The sequence below is a fragment of the Taudactylus pleione genome, unplaced genomic scaffold (genome assembly GCF_031769625.1).
Source record: "Taudactylus pleione unplaced genomic scaffold, aTauple2 ptg000609l, whole genome shotgun sequence".
Taxonomy (NCBI): domain Eukaryota; kingdom Metazoa; phylum Chordata; class Amphibia; order Anura; family Myobatrachidae; genus Taudactylus; species Taudactylus pleione.
In genome coordinates, this window is record NW_028285011.1 from 15,297,807 (window position 1) to 15,315,044 (window position 17,238).

Below are 17,238 nucleotides of genomic sequence, written 5' to 3' on the forward strand. Positions count from 1 at the left end.
GACCTATCAATGAAAAAGCCCCCACACCTCTGCAAAGGGATTTAGGAGAAACATAGTGATAGGTAAAACCGACAGTTTGAAAAAACAGGCAGTATAAATATAGCAGCTAGCATTAGTCACATACAATGCATAAATACGCACAATTGCTATTGCAAATGGACTCTGAATCGACTAGCCAGCCCCGGAGGGTAATGGTAGGATGTAGATTGCTATATTCCAGACCCAAAGGAGAGGTACATAGAGAGACAGACAAAAACCTCTGAGACAAACCGCTTCTGCAGTACACACAGATGCTAACTGCGAGCGTCTTATACACGTGGTGGTCAGATATAGTAAACCAGACGCGGGAATCCGTACTCGGAAGTTTGCATCTGGGGGAAGGAGTGGCCGGGGGAGCGCCTATCTGCCCATGGCTGCGATTTTGACAGCCGGGTACGCTGACCTCACAGTAGTAAGACGTTGACTAGTGCGCCTCTAGTGCGTCTTACCACCCGTCCCCAGCGACAGACTATATGGTCCCGGCCGCCTTAGTGAGGACACGTTACCCGAGGCCTTCACCCGCAGCCAGCTCCAATGCGTCCCTACACCGGAGGCCAGGACTACCAAGCACGATTCCTCGTGAGGAATAGTTTACCCAACAGCTCAGTGATCCGACTGCAGTCCAGACTTCAGCAAAAGCCGCTATTAAGCCACGCTGAGGCCTGCCGAAAACCTCAGGGCATACAGCGGTACTGGTGTTTCGGCGTCGGAGGTAGGAGTCATTGCGGTACATGCGTCATTATCGGCGCCTAGTGCCGCTAGACTCTGAAGTTCAAAAACGAAGGTAAATCATAAAACAAAAAAAGCCTGGGACTGCCTAGGCAGTCCCGCTGTATAACAGGTGCGACTGGCCTTGCCGCGCACCAAACAAAAAACACAATGCCTGTGGCTGAGGGCGGGGTATATAGAGAGGAGGACCAGTGCATGCTGGGACCTCCAAAGCTGTAGCTGTTTGGTGCATTGGATCGCTCCAACTACATACCCCCAAGGTAGTTCCTGTGGACCCTGAAGAAGAAAAAACTGGGGCGCTGCATTTGGAAAAAATGTGCATACATCAAGACCTGCGTTTAGACACATTAGCATTCCAATTGCAATCTACTCGCATTCAGAACATGGCTGCATTTGGACATTTGTGTGTCTTAAGCTGGGTACACACTAACGATGTGTGTAGCCAGCGATATCATACACTTACCGATGCCGACAACGATGGCTTGGGGGATAGCGGGGCCATGCTGCATTCGGAAGCATGGCATCACTAACGATATCCCTAGATTGTACTGCAAGCACAGATAACTGAAGATATCGTTAACGGCCCGCGGTAGCGGGCATCGTTCATCGCATAGTGCGTAGACACTGAACTTTTGAACGATATATAGTTTCAAAAAAATCGGCCAGTGTGTATGGGGCTTTAGAAACAGGCCCAGAGTGTTCCCCGACACAGAACAACATGCAGAAGATAGCAGTGTAGTAACAGCATAGAAAATAAAATAAAAATACCAGTACATTCAATTATAAACCATAAAAAAGCAGTTTTCCTAGTTCTACTGAACATGAACTATTCAATTGCTCTTAGAGATATCAGCAACTATAATCACAAAAGCCATTAGTGTTTCTATCTTCCACAAAGGCCAAGTGTTTACTATTGTCCATGATTGATTATTGACAACATGAAAGAAAAAAATGCAAACAGCCACTGACAACACACTTACCACTTTGCTACAGTCAGATGTTAGTTAAGTACTGTATAAAAAAGAATGCAATGATTGCATTAAAGCTTTTTATAAATACACAAAACTAAGCAACAATGATATGTCAGTAGCAGCCACATAATATAATCATCACTTAGCAAAGACACAGACTGATCCCTACGCAATGCACTCCAAGTGCTAGGTACTTCATCAGAATACTAGAACACACACATTACCTTGATGGATGGATCAAATGTAAAATTTGAAAGTCCCCTATCTACTCCATTCTGGCATCCACTATACTGGGGTCTCTTGATAGACCATCTGCTTTTTCAAAATGTGCACCCTCTTAAAAAGTTGTCTGACATTGTGACATTATCTGTAGCCATCCCAAATCTATAATTCTCTTTCACATATTGGGGCAGATGTATGATAGCGGTACTTAACATGCTGCTATAACGCTTCCCGCTTCGCCTCTTTACCGAGGCGAAGCAGGAAGCACTACCGATGAGATGTAAGAACATCTCATCGGCCGGAGAGGGGGAGCGTTAACTCCCCCCTCCGGCGCTACCTGTTAGAGATCACAGTCTCTGTCCCGGCCAGCTCCACTGAGCATGCGCGGGATCTCGCTGTCCCTGCTGTGGGGATAGGCTAGCGCCATGCTATAGCTGTCGATAACGACAGCTACAGCAGCCGAACGGTCATGCGGTATGAACGTTCGTACATGGCCCTGCCACTCGGCGCTGCCATCTTGTAGATAGCAGCGCCGATAATGACAGGGGCGCATAGCTTCATCGGGGAGAAGCGGTATCAGCACACATAACGTGCGCTGATACCGCTTATGGGCTTCATACATCTACCCCCCACTACATGGTATATGACCCGTATGGTGGATAATGATCCCATAATTGATGTGACTTTTCTTTCCATATACAAAATGATGCTGAAGAGGAGGGTTACTCTGGACAGAGGAGGGGAGAGAGGGTGAGCAAGTACATTTTTCTGTTTTTTAACCCTTATATTTGATTCTGATAAGAATAAGGATATCATATAATTCATACTTGGGGGTAAATTTACTAAAGTGACAGTTTTTAGAAACAGATGTTGCCCATAGCAACCAATCAGATTCTAGCTTTTATATTCTAGATTGTGCTAGTTAAATGTTAAGTAGAATCTGATTGGTTGCTCTGGGCAACATCTGTTTCTAAAAACTCTCACTTTAGTAAATATACCCCTTGGTGTCTTACAATGTTCCTTGCTAACAAATATGTGCAATGTTACTACTATGCGTATCTTCTGTATTTGAAAATCTAAGTGATGTATCTTACACGAATGTTCATATATTGTATACTCGATAGCATTTCAAACCACCTCTAGTTCTTTGCTAAGATGAACATGAACACTCGTTGCTTTAATAAAAACAATAATCATAATAAAAAAAAGTTATTGTCTGGTGTGGGGACCGCCTGATGTGTCAGATCCCCTGTTGCGTCGCACAGTGCTTATCGCACAGTGTATGGCCGGCATAAGTGGGCCAGGGATTGGGGAAGATCTCCATCACCCTCGCTTCACAGAAATCAGAGGCACTTGCATTTCAAAAATAGGAGTTCACTCTTTCAAATAATCTGATGGGCGATTCTGTGTGACGCACGCGACATTCAAGTACGTGAACTGTTTCTATACCACAATTATTTCTGGTGTCCAAATCTTAAACACTTTGCAAGTAGAAAATAAACACCAGAAAATATTTCACTATAGTAAACACTTCCTTCGGGAATTTTTAAAAACTCTGCGTGATGCACGGGACTCAGTAGTTCTGTCTGACGATCACCTTGGGATTACCACACAATATCATCCTGCACTGCAGATAACATTACGTTTTCCAGATACGGGAGAAGGCATTTTGAAGTTTCTTGTCTCACTCATGCTGGAATACACTTTTTTGAGAGTGTGTCACCTGTTCAGGGTTGGACTAACCTGCTGGGGGGGCCGGGTAAATGCCCTGTGCACACTCCTGCTTTGGAGCTCCACCTACTACCATTAGGGGGCGCGGTCCATGCAGGGTGGGCTGGTCCTTACAGTACGGCCTTTGCCATACGTCATGGGTTACCTTTGGTCTGGAGATACCATAAGTGCAGCATACAGCTGCAATTACTTGCGGGGGCAAGAACGTCGCTCATAATTGGACTGACCCCTAATAGTTGCAGAGGACTACAAATTGTGTTCAGATTGAAGGCTGTGCAGAGCTATGGAAGAGCATGTATTGGAAAGGAAATACTTGTGATGTTATTGTGCATGCACTACGAATGTTGCATTACACCTGTTAATATCAGCAATTTTGTTTAATATTGTTGCATGTGTGGTGCTTTATCCATTGACAACAGAATCAAAATCACTCTTTTTGCCTGATGACTAAGTAACTGGAAAATACAGGTGTGTCCTGCTACATCTTTGCCGATCGCACTACAAAGGGGCGCACGCAACGCGCCATGCGATTACCGCAGCAGCATATGCTACGCTATGGCGTGCACTGGGATCGCACCATGGAATCCTATGGCGGCGCGGGTGCGAACCCAGTGCACGTTTCCGCGCGCAGGCACTCGCTTCACACTATGCGTGAAGTGATTTGCTGCGTACGCAGCATAGAATAGTAGGACACATTTGTATTTTGTTTGGCCAATCCACTAGGCGATTTTGACAGGCGATTGCACGATAACGATGTCGTTATCTTGCAATCGCTTGCAAATCCGGCAGTAAAATGTTAAAAACGACCAGCGATGCGCTCAGGGCCGTAACTAGGGTAGTGCGACCAGTGCCATGGCACAGGGCGCTGTTTGGGCCTGTCAATTTTCCTGTTTATCATTATTCTCACTTGTAGCTTCCTCGTCTTTTATCCCCAGCATCTCCTGGGGGGGGGGGGGGGGGAGGGGAAGGGCACGCACCAATGTTCAGGGTACCAAAAAGTCTAGTTACGGCGCTGGATGTGCGTGCCCGCTGGTCGTTTTTAACATCTATCATCGCCCGAACATGACTGTCAGGTTGCCATGTTCGGGGATGATTGATCTGCATACACTGAACGTCTGAACGTTCAGTGTATGCACTTAACAACCTAGGGGGACGACGGCACGATCATAGTCGTGCCGTCGTCCCCGCATCTAGTAGTGGATGGGCAGTTTAAGCTTGAGTTTAAGAGGAATCAAAATGGGTTCAATTAATAGGATCCATTAATAGTGTGCGAATAAATAACCCAGTTACTAATAGACAGCTCCATTTTCTCCAAAATAAAAACAATTGACTGGTGTGGCGCAAAGAAGTATTCTGGCAAAACCAAAGTAATACAAATATTATGTTACTAAAGGATTCAATAATTTCGTAATAAATGGCTTGTACTGTAGATTATACAGATGTGATCTATATCATGCTATGAGGCCTCAATCATGTACTTTTATTAAAATCCCCTGACTTCTCATATACTTAATTAAAACAAAAAAAAAAAACTTAATTGGTTGCTGTGTGAATTTATATATGAAAAAATTCATAAAGAAAAGTAAAGTGGATAATTTATTACACATATTTTTGAACAGTTTATTTGATGAATGACTTTGTAAAATACAAAACTTAAACATAATAACCAGCATCTAGAAATATTTCAGCACCTTGAAATATTTGAATGATGTAAAAGGTCCCTATACATTAGCAATCGACTGTGGCAATTTGCAGATGACTGTGTAAAAATATCTGCAATGTATGGGGTTCACAGATCCAGGATTTCAACCAAAAAGTGATTGGAATCGGTAAATCAGATTATTCTTCATGTTGGATTTAACAGATGGATTGGGGCTGTAGATTGCTAGTGTATGGAGATGGTCAGCAGATTTGCAGAACGTTACTAGTAAAATGATGGGCCTTTCAAGATTGGCAGATTTGTGTTTGCTGAAAATGATCTGCAAATCGCTGAAAAAGATCTGTAATTTATGGGTGCAGATTGCTAGATTGGGAAATCCTAAAATCGGGCAACAAATCTTAAAATTGTTCAATTGTGGTTTTCAAATTGCTGATGTATGGGGACCTTAAGAACGATAAAGGAAATATTAACTTTCATAGCATTTATATAGCGCACACATTTTGCAGGATTTTACAAAGAAAATTTAGACATTCACCTTAATCCCTACCTCAGTGTAGACTACAATCTATATATTCCCTTCCACATATACACACTAGTGTTAGGTTTTATTTTGTCAGAAGCCAAAATTGAACTCATGACCTCAGGGCTGTTTTCAGCATTGCTAATCACTGTGCCACCATGCTGTTCATGGATCTTACAGGTTAAATGTATAACAGATCCAAAAGGTTTAATTTGCCAATAAAACTCATCTTACACATTAATAGCGCTGGTTATATGCAACCTCTAGTAGATTATAACTGATAAATTACTGATCAGGTTGTGTAGATTTTTGTCTACACAAGATGTCTCCCACATTCAACTGAAGATGTGACCTGGCTAGCTGAAAAGCCGGTTTGTGCCAATTCTTTTAAATGCAGTGATGTTGGTTTGCAATACATGGGGAATAAGCATAGATGGAGGAAATCAATGGACCCCAAGTATTGAGTGTATGATCAAAAAGGTACTCTCATTATATACAGTTCACGAAGATTGAATTAGCTGGGGATTGTGTCTTGCAGATTCTACTTCCGAGTACAGCGGCTGAGCTATTCAATTAGAGATCCGCGATCAACCCAAAGGGAGATGTTCATGTTTATTTCTGCTTGCACTTCCGGAACATGCAAGCAGAAATGGGTATGAACTGCTGCCCTGTGGATACTATTTGGTTTACAGCAGGTCCCTAATTTAATAGCTCTGGGTGCTTTACTCAGTTGAAGAATCTGTGCACAACCCGCGACTTAGGGTGAGTACACACTTGCACGATACCAGCCCAATTTGGCACATCGTGCAGTGTGTATGCTCAACTGCGCGCGTCTGCAGGTTGCATGCGATGTTGTGTAATAGGCCATGCTGCATGGCCAATCACACGCTATCAAATGCGAGGCTGTACATATTAATGAAGGACAGAACAGTGACCATTCCGTTGTTCATTAAATTTTTTAAGTGTGTACCGGCAATCCCCTTTGGAGTGGGGCGAGGGGGAAATCGCCCCCTCAATTGGCGCAACTGCCAGTCGTACAAGTGTGTAGCCGGCCTAACTGAATCTGCCCCAAAGAGAGTACACATCTAACCAAAGGTTAGACTTACAGTAGGATAGTGGTTATATTGACAAAATATAAATTTGAATGTGGCACATATAACCAGTTAAAAAAATTCCACTATAAACAGTTTGGGCTGTCTTCTTAAAGAAATACAACATTCAAACGTGTGTCTGACAGACGCTTGCTGCTATCCATAGTACTCATTGCTTTGTGCTATATGCAGTTTACAGTGCATAAGTAATCCCTTCATTGCGTTAGCATGTTGTGATTTCAGGGCTAAGAAAATGGAGACACCAGCTTAAGTATTCAGTTCTGCAGAATGTTACAACATTGTTTCAGCATAATAAAAAGAACAGCAGTCCTGCCAAGTAGCGGTGTATTTGGAAGGAGGAAGGTGAAAGGGCTCAAACTACTCCAGCACACCACTTAAAAATGCTTATTTTTTAATCGTTGATGATTACTTGATCACCAAATATTTAAAGAAATTACAAATATTTAGTGTTTCCTTTAAAAGTAATATCACAAATAATTTAATTGTTAAAACACTGAGTCATAAAGTAGTGACTAGGAACTGGTAACTAGCATTTATATGTTCTACAATTGCTATTTTCAAGTTTACATACTGGACAATCGCTAATTATTATATGTTACTGTAAGTTAGTGCTTTAGGGGCTATTTCTACTTCTAGTGGCAATAGAATTTGCTGGGGCAGCAGAATGAGTTTTCACTGGATTTGGGGCTTTTCTCCAGCATCATAAATAGTCTGCTTAAGGGGAAATTCAATTAGCTGCGAAAATGCGGTAATTTTGCATCCTTTGTGTGCAAATTTCGCTTATAGAGTATATGCACACACCTGTTTTTCGTGCAACTCAATCCCAAAAGTCGGGAAGCGGCATTCACGAGAAAGTTTTCTTTGCTTGTACCGGCGATAAGTATAGGAGACAACGGGGAAATCTGCCTGTACCCCAAAAAAGGCAAAGTAACATAGGATAACAATATAGAAGAATATTAGTGGCCCTAATAAAAGTATTTGGAGTTCTTAAATTGTGTCAAATGTCCGTTTTATGCATATTTCTAAAACAGCCAAATAATGATAGAAGTTTTTTTTTGCCAAAATAAATGTTCTTATTAAATAGGGGGTGCATAAAAAATGCCTATCAGTATACAATTGTGTCATTTAAAGACACTTTAAAAAAAATATCAAAATACGTCTCTTAAGGTGGGTACACACCTGACAGCTATATCTGCAGATGATGGTCGTTCATACACACTGAATGGCCATCTGCTTGTACCCTCGGGTCCCGGCGTGTCCCGTCCCCCTCCTCGCGGCTGCCGCTGTGTGCACAGCCAATGTGATATGTCGGTGAACGCCGACGTTCACCGACATCACGGGTACACACTTGCCGACGGGCAGCAGATAGATACATTGGCCGATCAATTGATCGGCCAATGTATCTGTCAGTGTGTACCCAGCTTAACGCCCACCTGCAATCTTAAAAACACTTATCCCATTCATATAGCACACCCATATACCTGTCCCACATCAATTAATCCATTTTTCTGCAATTTGCAAATTAAGCTCATTAAAAATTAATTTTTGCCTAATTAGTAATTAAGGAGAATGTCCTAATGGTTCAGACATTTTAGCTAAGAGGTTTTTGTAGAACTTTTCACCTGCTCAGGAGGTGGTAAAACCTTTTGCAGCAAATAGTATGGAGAATTCACACCAGCGAAAAGTCGCGGCAAATAGGATTGCGCAATAAGTACATATTCGCACCATCAGCAGTTTTTTTCTGCAGAAAAGTGGCTTACTGCTGCTAATTGAATTCCCCCCTTAGTGTGTGATTTGTAGTGGTATGGAGGTAATAATTAATGACAGGGAAACAACAGAGTGTTGGAGGTCGTCTACCAAGTTTGTCATTCAGCAGCAAGGACAGCCACAGAGGGTGCAATACAAGATCAGGGAGAGATACATTTCTGCTATTAATAGATTTATGATTGAATGTATATTGCAGCATACAGGATCTAAAGCCACACTGCAAAATCCAATATTTTTTATACAGAGACAGCATCAAAGAGTTAAAAACAAAATATAAATACCAACCTGTTTCAGAATTTTTGTTGAGTGTCATCTAACCATTAAATACACACAAACTGATGAGTTCTCATATTCCATCCAAGGGTTTATAAAACATGCCTTACATTTCTGTGCAATACAAATGAGTGTACACATGGATAAGTACTCACATATTAAGATATCAAATATTTAGACAAGCTCACATCTTTATCTTCAATTACATTAGGAATCAATACTTTGTGAAAGCTCAGGATAATATTGAAGATGACTTTGCATGCTTTTTCTTTTTTTAATCTAAATATATTCCGTGTTGCCATAGAAATAATGATTCAGGCTATTGATTATAGAATGTTACCACAGGGAATTTCAGACTGATGTTCTGTAGTCATGACATGATTATTTGTTTAGGGATTATTCATTGCAATCAGGGTTAGAGTTAGAACGCTCAGGGCATTTAACACATTTATCTGAAAGCCACTTTCAACTTATTTTATTTCTGGCCTGCAATTGTGCAAAGGGAAATGTCAGTGTAAAAGATAACAAAAGTGTCACATAAAAAAAACACAGTTGTGCAAGTAAAAACATGGAGTTCCATTACGAACTGCAGAAATTATTTAGGTTGTAAGGCTAGGGTTCTGAACCTATGGGCTGCCAGACCACAAGGGTGGCAATTAATCTGTTTTTGCACGCCTAAGGAGAACAACCAGGTAATGAATTGTTAACTAAACTTTTATATTTTAACACATTTCCTATGAAATAAATTTTGTTAAAACAGTGTAGTGATATTTGCTTAATTGTAATTACCAATACAAAAGCACCAGATCTTAATTCTTTATAAATTTGTCAAAACAATCCACTCTGATTTATAACATTACCCAAATAATTTTGCATTTTTTTTCCATTTCATTTCAGATAAAAAAAATAAATAAATCTTCTCAAATTCTAATATGCACCGTAAAGGTGCCCATCCATTAGGCAACCTGAAAGACTGATATTCTAGCGTTCAGACCTTCAGGTCGCCGAGATGCAGTGCCTGCACTGAACGGCGTTCAGTGCAGGAGTCCAACCTCCTATCTCTGAACATAGATAGTCTGGGTCGGCAGGACCCAGCGTGCACGCGCATCACTGGTCCTTGCCGGCTATCCATTACACGAGTTTGTGAACAATGTGACCAAAACCTCCTGTTTTTAGTCGGATTGTTCACAAAGTCGTGTAATGGATAGGCCCCTTAAGATGTTGCAGTCTCCAAGGTAAGACATTTAGTGAAACCAATTAATAGAAATAAATAAATAAATACTTCCAAGATTATAAAAAAATAAGCCCGAAAATTGGCAATTTTTTCTATATTATATATATATATATATATATATATATATATATATATATATATATATATATATATATATACACACACACACACACATATACACTCTATCTATATCTTGGACTTCAATATAGTGTGAAATCAGAAATTTTCATGTTACTATAAACAAAAATTACTGAAAATATAAGATCTAAACTTGAAATTTGGTATGGAGAATCTAAAAAACATCAAGGAATAACCACAAAATTTTGAAATGTTAAACCATATGTTCTTTTAGAAATCTACTTTTAAATGTTTGAGTCTATGATCTTGAAAAGTTAATTTCTTTAAACCTAGTCATGTGATATGTCAGTTATGTTCTGAACAAAATGTTTGTTCTTGAAGATTTTAACCCTGACCCTTATATATCAAAAACTACGAGATGTTTTTTTTTTTTTTTCAAACAAATGTATATTTGAGACATCACATAGTATCAAATGTATGATACATTACACACTGATCAGCCAAAACCAGCTGCCTAATACTGTGCAGTACCTCGCCCCCCTCGTGCCACCAAAATAGCTCCAACACATCGAGACATGAACGCCGCAAGACCTCTGGAGGTGCCCTGTGGCATCTGGCATGAAGACGTTAAAAGCAGATACTTTAAGTCCCGTAACTTGCGAGGTGGTGCCTCCATTTCCCAGACTTATTTTTCCAGCACATCCCACAGATGGTCAATCAGATTGAGATCTGGGGAATGTGGAGGCCAAGTCAACACAGTTGAACTCTATCACGTTCCTCAAACTGTTTGTGAACAATTTTTGCAGAGCGGCAGGGCGCATTATCTTGCTGAAAGAGGCCCCTGCCATCAGGGAATATCGTTGCCATGAAGTGGTGTATTTTGTCTGCAACAATGCTTAGCAAATTAACATCCACATGAATGCCAGGACTCAGTTTCCCAGGGGAACATTGCCGAAGTATCACACTGCCTCCGCCGGCTTGCCTTCTTCCCATAGTGCATTCTGGTGCCTTTTCTTCCCCAGGTAAACAATGTACACACACCCGCCATCCACATGGTGTAAAAGAAAATGTGATTCATCAGATCAGAGTTTCATCCATTGCTCCATGGTCCAGTTCTGATGCTCACGTGCTCATTCTAGGAACTTTTGGTGGTGGACAGGGGTCAATATGGGCACCATGACGATCTGTGGCTATGCAGCAAGCTGCAATGCACTGTGTGTTCCGACACCTTTCTATCATAACCAGCATTAACTTTCTCAGCAATTTGTGCTATAGTAGCTCTTCTGTGAGATATGACCAGGCAGGCTAGCCTTCACTCCCCAAGCGCATAAATGAGCCTTGTGCGCCCATGAGCCTGTTCCAGTTCACCTGGTTGTCCTTCCTTGGACCACTTTTGGTAGGTACTAACCACTGCATAACGGGAACACCCCACAAGACTTGCTGTTTTGTAGAGACTCTATCCCAGTCGTCTAGCCATCACAATTGGCCCTTGTCAAAGTTGATTAGATCCTTGGTCATTTTTCCTGCTTCCAACACATCAACTTCACAAACTGATTGTTATGCCACCCCTTCGCGGGTGCCATTGTAACAATATAATCAATGTTATTCACTTCACCTGTCAGTGGTTTTAATGTTATGGCTGATCAAGATGCATGCCTACTCTACTCTTGTGAGACACCCCAGCAAATCTATAAGTGTGTCTAGGTGCGCAGATAAGTGGAAGCATCTGAAGAAGCACACTGTGCAGAAGTGTAAACGTTATGCCATTTGCTAATTTGTTACAACTTTAGAACCAAACAATTAATTAAATAAAATTGTTCTGTTTCTCTTCTGAAATACTGCTCAGTCTAGTCTAAATTATAGCTTAAATTGCTCAGTGCAGGGACATTAAGACTGCCTTTACTACATGCAACACTTGTATCTGCTTGAAGCTTTGTTCTGCATTCTCCTAAAAACATTCTGCATTAAAGTGTAACTCGAAGGTACAATATGAGTCCCTACTGAGAGAGCTGATCACTCACAACTCTGACCCAATGCATAAATCAATTATATTTTATGTAGAGGACGTTTCTGCAGAGCAATGAACACACCTAAATGTGCACTTTGCACATGTTTTGCTTTTGAATAATCTTGCTCTGCATGATGAAATCTCATTTTTGCTCTGCAAAACTTTAGACACCAATGCACCTATCCAAATTAGACACAATTTGCTAATCTTCTACCTTCAGCCATTGCAAATGTATGCTTTTATAAATATCACCATTTTGCAAACAATTCCAATTTAAAAAGGACATGCTACCGCCAAAACCTTGGCATTTCTGAGCCCCACAAATTACTCCCAGTATGCGTAGAGATCACCTGCACTTCCTCAGTGGTTCTCACTACTTTTTCTAATAAAACTTGAAAAACTGAGTGTGGATCAGCCCTTATGTATTTCTGCCGTGTTTGCAAAAATGATCTGGCTAAAAATAAAAAAAAGTGGAAAAAAAAAACCCCAAGTGATGTTAAACTTACATATGAATACTAGATTTACAACAAAAACATCTGATTACTTAGGAAATAAAACCCCAAATTCTGGACTAGACGGTGTGGAACCCATGCACAGAGACTGCAGTACAAGGAGAGACAATTCTTCCTATTACACTTCTATGCTGAAATGATGAAAGGTCGTCTTCCTCATGGAAACAGGAGCATGTTGAGCAGTCAACATCACTAAATATATAACATCTAGCCATGATAAATTAAATATTAGCCAGTTATCCAACCTAGCATTTTTATGTACAACTAAGCATGAACTTGCTTCATTTCTACAACACCACCACTAAGGGAAGTCATCCGATTTGAATATATATTAAATCCTTCAGCTAATGACACATTTGATTTACATTCTCAGCTACCTGTAGCTTTAATTTCAAAATCACATTTGCATACAGAACATAAAATATGATCATGGAAATTGATATTTTGCAGGTAGTAACAAACACGATGTTCTGTAGCTGAAATTCTTACCCATGGATTCCGATGTTTGGCTGCCAACAACACGAAGCAACATGGGCTGGTTGCTCTCTGATCTCTGCAGCGAGGGAGTAGGAGAGGAAAATGTTGTACCATTCACCTTTGCCTCAGCTTGCGGCTAAAACACAAGCATACAAAATAAAGGTTTCTGCTTACAGGAATCCACAGGCAGATAATCAATGATTTTCAACCTAGACACTGAGTGCCAAGTTCAACATGTGTCAAAAATGCATCCCTTTAGTGAATATGTGTGGTTTGCAACTAGAAAAAGAAGTGGAAGTTTTGGATTTTCTCTGATATCCTCCAATATGACTGGAATGAGCCACAAGCTGCTGTGACTTAATGTTACAACAGTGGCTGGTTCTGCTGAGATCAGTACAGCGGGAAAGGCAGTTACTGTGCTGTAGCCGCGGGCAGCGATCAGACCAGCCAGCACATGGCTCAAAGCAAACTATCCGTTCAGGCTGCACAATTATTTATTCATTGGCACTGAGCTGTCTATTGCATTGGTAAAGAGCAGATATTGGCAAGAGTATGATATTTTAATGAAGGGTATTATCCTAGATCAGTTGGTGAATAGTCTAAGCTGGAAGAAACTGTTTATTTTGCTTACTCTTCCTGCTCCCCATCCCCATTACTTTGTGGTAATCTGGTTATATACCCATACATGGAAAATATAATTTTACAAAACAGAGCTCAAATCTGCTTTTTATTAAATAGACCTCTTTTAATAAATATGTACTTGGTGTAATTTTGAAATGGCTGTCATGTCACTTTAAAAAAACAGAATTCCATATTATCTATATTGAGCTGCAAAGCATTACTGAAGCAGTTTGTGACATACCTGCTCTAGCAATTGTCTAAGTCGGTGCAATTGTGACTCCAATTGCTTGTTGTGATCTTCCAGTATCTGCATTCTGGCTTCCAGGCGTCCCTTGTGCTGGCGCAGTAACTTGGCTTCTGCAATGAGTTCTGCATCACGTGGGCTCTGTGGGGATGCTGGCATCATTTCTGGAGGGGAGGGCAGTGGGGATAATCCCTTGTGATCATGCTGCTCCTTCAATCTATCATATTCAGACTGCAAATTTCTTTGGCAAAAAAGTAAGAGATCAGGCATGAGCGGTTACTCACACGTACAGGTACTCCAAGTTCTTATGCATGAAAAAGTCCAGGAAACATATTTCGTATGGAGAATCACCAGTAGTTTAAATAGCATTTGTCATTTTAAACTGCATGTTAAAACAGACAAGCCCCAGAGCACTGGCAACAATGTAACCTATTCGATAGATAGATAGATAGATAGATAGATAGATAGATAGATAGATAGATAGAGCACCAACACGTTACACTGCATTGTAGAAAGTGTATTACTATTTATAAGGAGGACCATGACATAGTAACAGATATAAGCCAGAGTGGAACATTAGGTATGACGACTGAGCCCTCAAAGACACTTACAATATAAATGAAAAAACGAACACACACAGGGGCTGATTCAGATGCACGCGGGACGACTTCTGTCTGTATGTGGATGCCTGCTTACTACATTACGCTCATGCGAGAAGCTGTATAGTAAAAATCTGTGTGGCTGCAGGTAGAATCGATCCCGCCCACTAATCTTATGCCTGCAGTCGTCATCATTAGTATTAGGACTTCCACAAACTCCATCCTGGGTTCAAAAGATCTGGTTGAAACAGACGCCCCATCTCCGTCCACATGCTGTGAATGAGCACGGAAGTCGGCCGATACACCCACAATGCAGAAGCGCTCAGTGCAACTGCATGGTCACCAACCAGTTACCATCCATTTCGTGGACAGTGTGGTACATTGATGGTTGGATGAATCTGTATGCACTAATGTTCTCTGTCTATGTGCGGATACCTGATCTGGAGCATGCACAGAAGAGGATTTCCTTTTTCTGGTGCATGTGCAGTATTCTGAAATCTGCACAATGCGTGTGCATTGCGACTTATGGCTGGCACAGAGTCTGCCCCACAGGGTACTACAAGATAGAGGATTGCTTGATGGAGAATGATGAGCAAACCAGTTTAACTGTGGGCTAATCTGCATCACCCTTGGCAAGTTTTGTATGTTGGCATTTGCATGCCTAGCCCTTGATATGTGGCTTCTGTTTCACCAATCACATGGGGTAGCTCCTAAACATTGGACCACCACATGGGCATAGAAGGCACCAGTCATCAGATCAGCTTTGCTGCATTTCTGGAATTATACATAAGTACAAAAGAGAACCTGAACATACAGATATTATGAATATTAAACTAACCTATTCTCTTCTTCCAAGTCAGCAAGGATCCTCTCGAGTTCTCCTCGCTCTTCACTCTCCAAGGAAATCAATATCTGGGCAGGGCTTCGGGGTTGGCTTAGAGGGGACTCCTGGTTTAAGCTTTGGCAGTAGTGCTGGATAAGCAAATGTTCATCATCTCTGCAAAACAAAGAACATGTCTATTGACAGTGCACTCATCCAGCTATATCATGTCTAATGCATTGCAGGGGGAGGCCGATGAAGGCAATTGCCTAGGACAGTTGTTCCCAAACTTTTTTTGAATCACGGCACCCCAGAGTATCAGCATTGTTTTCATAGCGTCCCTAAGCCAAATGTTTGTCATTGAGAAATTCAGAAAAAAATGTAGAGAAGTAGTAAAGTTAAGCAAATTGTGCTGACGTGTCATCCTTAGGTTCAGTTTGCACTTCTATTTGTCCACATTACATTGACCATAAATAATTTGATTTGGTGCTGGACCAACAACCTACACAGTTTGGGAGCCACTGGCCTAGGACACAGAGAGGACTGAGAGATTATGACCAGTGCTATGTACTCTGCACTTCTTTTCTGCATAGTGATACCAGGTAAACTGTCCTTTTAATGCTGCATCTACACATTACTGGTCTTGATATAATGCAAACCAAACTAAAAGTGTATTTGCTGAATTGCAGAACAGGAAATGGATAGACGCATCTGCATTAGTTTAATAAAACATTTTTTTGTTTTTTACAGATATTGCATTGATACTGCAAGTGCTAATGTCAGACTCTAAATTGAGAACCATGGACTTGCACTAACCTCATCATGCTCAGGTAAGAAAGTTGAAGGAAAATATTTAAATAATTTCATGAAAGTTTAAAGATATTACTAGGATCATGGTGGGAATTTTTATTTAAATGAAGAACACAGCAGGTTGGGCTTAACAGGTTTCTGTGCTGCAGGCACCTTCTTTAGTAGCATCTGGAATATACTGTTTCTTGAAGAAGTACTGCCAAATCTCGGGGCTAGTGTGTGTGTGATATAATATAATTAGAGATATATATAGATATATATATATACATATATATACATACACACACACACACACACACACACACAGGTTGGGTCTCCCATATCCAAAATGCTTGGGACCAGGGGTATTTTGGATATCGGAATATTCCGTATTTTGGAAAAATTGCATATTATAATGAAATGTCTTGGAAATGGGACCCAAATATACACACAGAATGCATTTATGTGTTATATAAACCTTATACACACAGCCTGCAGGTCATTTTAGACAATATTTTTTATAATTTTGTGCATCAAAAAAAGTTTGTGTACATACATGAAATTAATTTATGTTTCATATACACCTTATACACACAGCCTGAAGGTTATTTTATACAATATTTTTTAATAATTTGTGCCTTAGACAAAGTTTATGTACATTAAACCATCAAAAATCAAAGGTTTCATTATCTCAGTCATGCTGAAAATATTCCGTATTTCGGAATATTCCGTATTTAAGAATATTTGGATATGGGAGACTCAACCTGTATATATCTCTCTCTCTCTCTATATATATATATATCTCTCTATCTCTCTCTCTCTCTCTCTCTCG

At 40.6% G+C, this 17,238-nt stretch overlaps 1 protein-coding gene across 5 annotated transcripts in view; it reads right to left on the bottom strand.

Annotated features, from left to right (window-relative positions):
- Positions 1–17,238, bottom strand: part of DMD (dystrophin) — a 2,214,077-nt gene that overhangs the window by 26,367 nt on the left and 2,170,472 nt on the right. For all 5 annotated transcript variants that reach the window (XM_088454197.1, XM_088454193.1, XM_088454194.1 and 2 more), the window contains 3 exons: positions 15,636–15,794; positions 14,196–14,439; positions 13,346–13,469 (listed from right to left, as the gene is read on the bottom strand). In XM_088454197.1, coding sequence (XP_088310323.1) covers positions 13,346–13,469; positions 14,196–14,439; positions 15,636–15,794 — 527 coding nt within the window. The remainder of the gene's footprint in view (positions 1–13,345; positions 13,470–14,195; positions 14,440–15,635; positions 15,795–17,238) is intronic.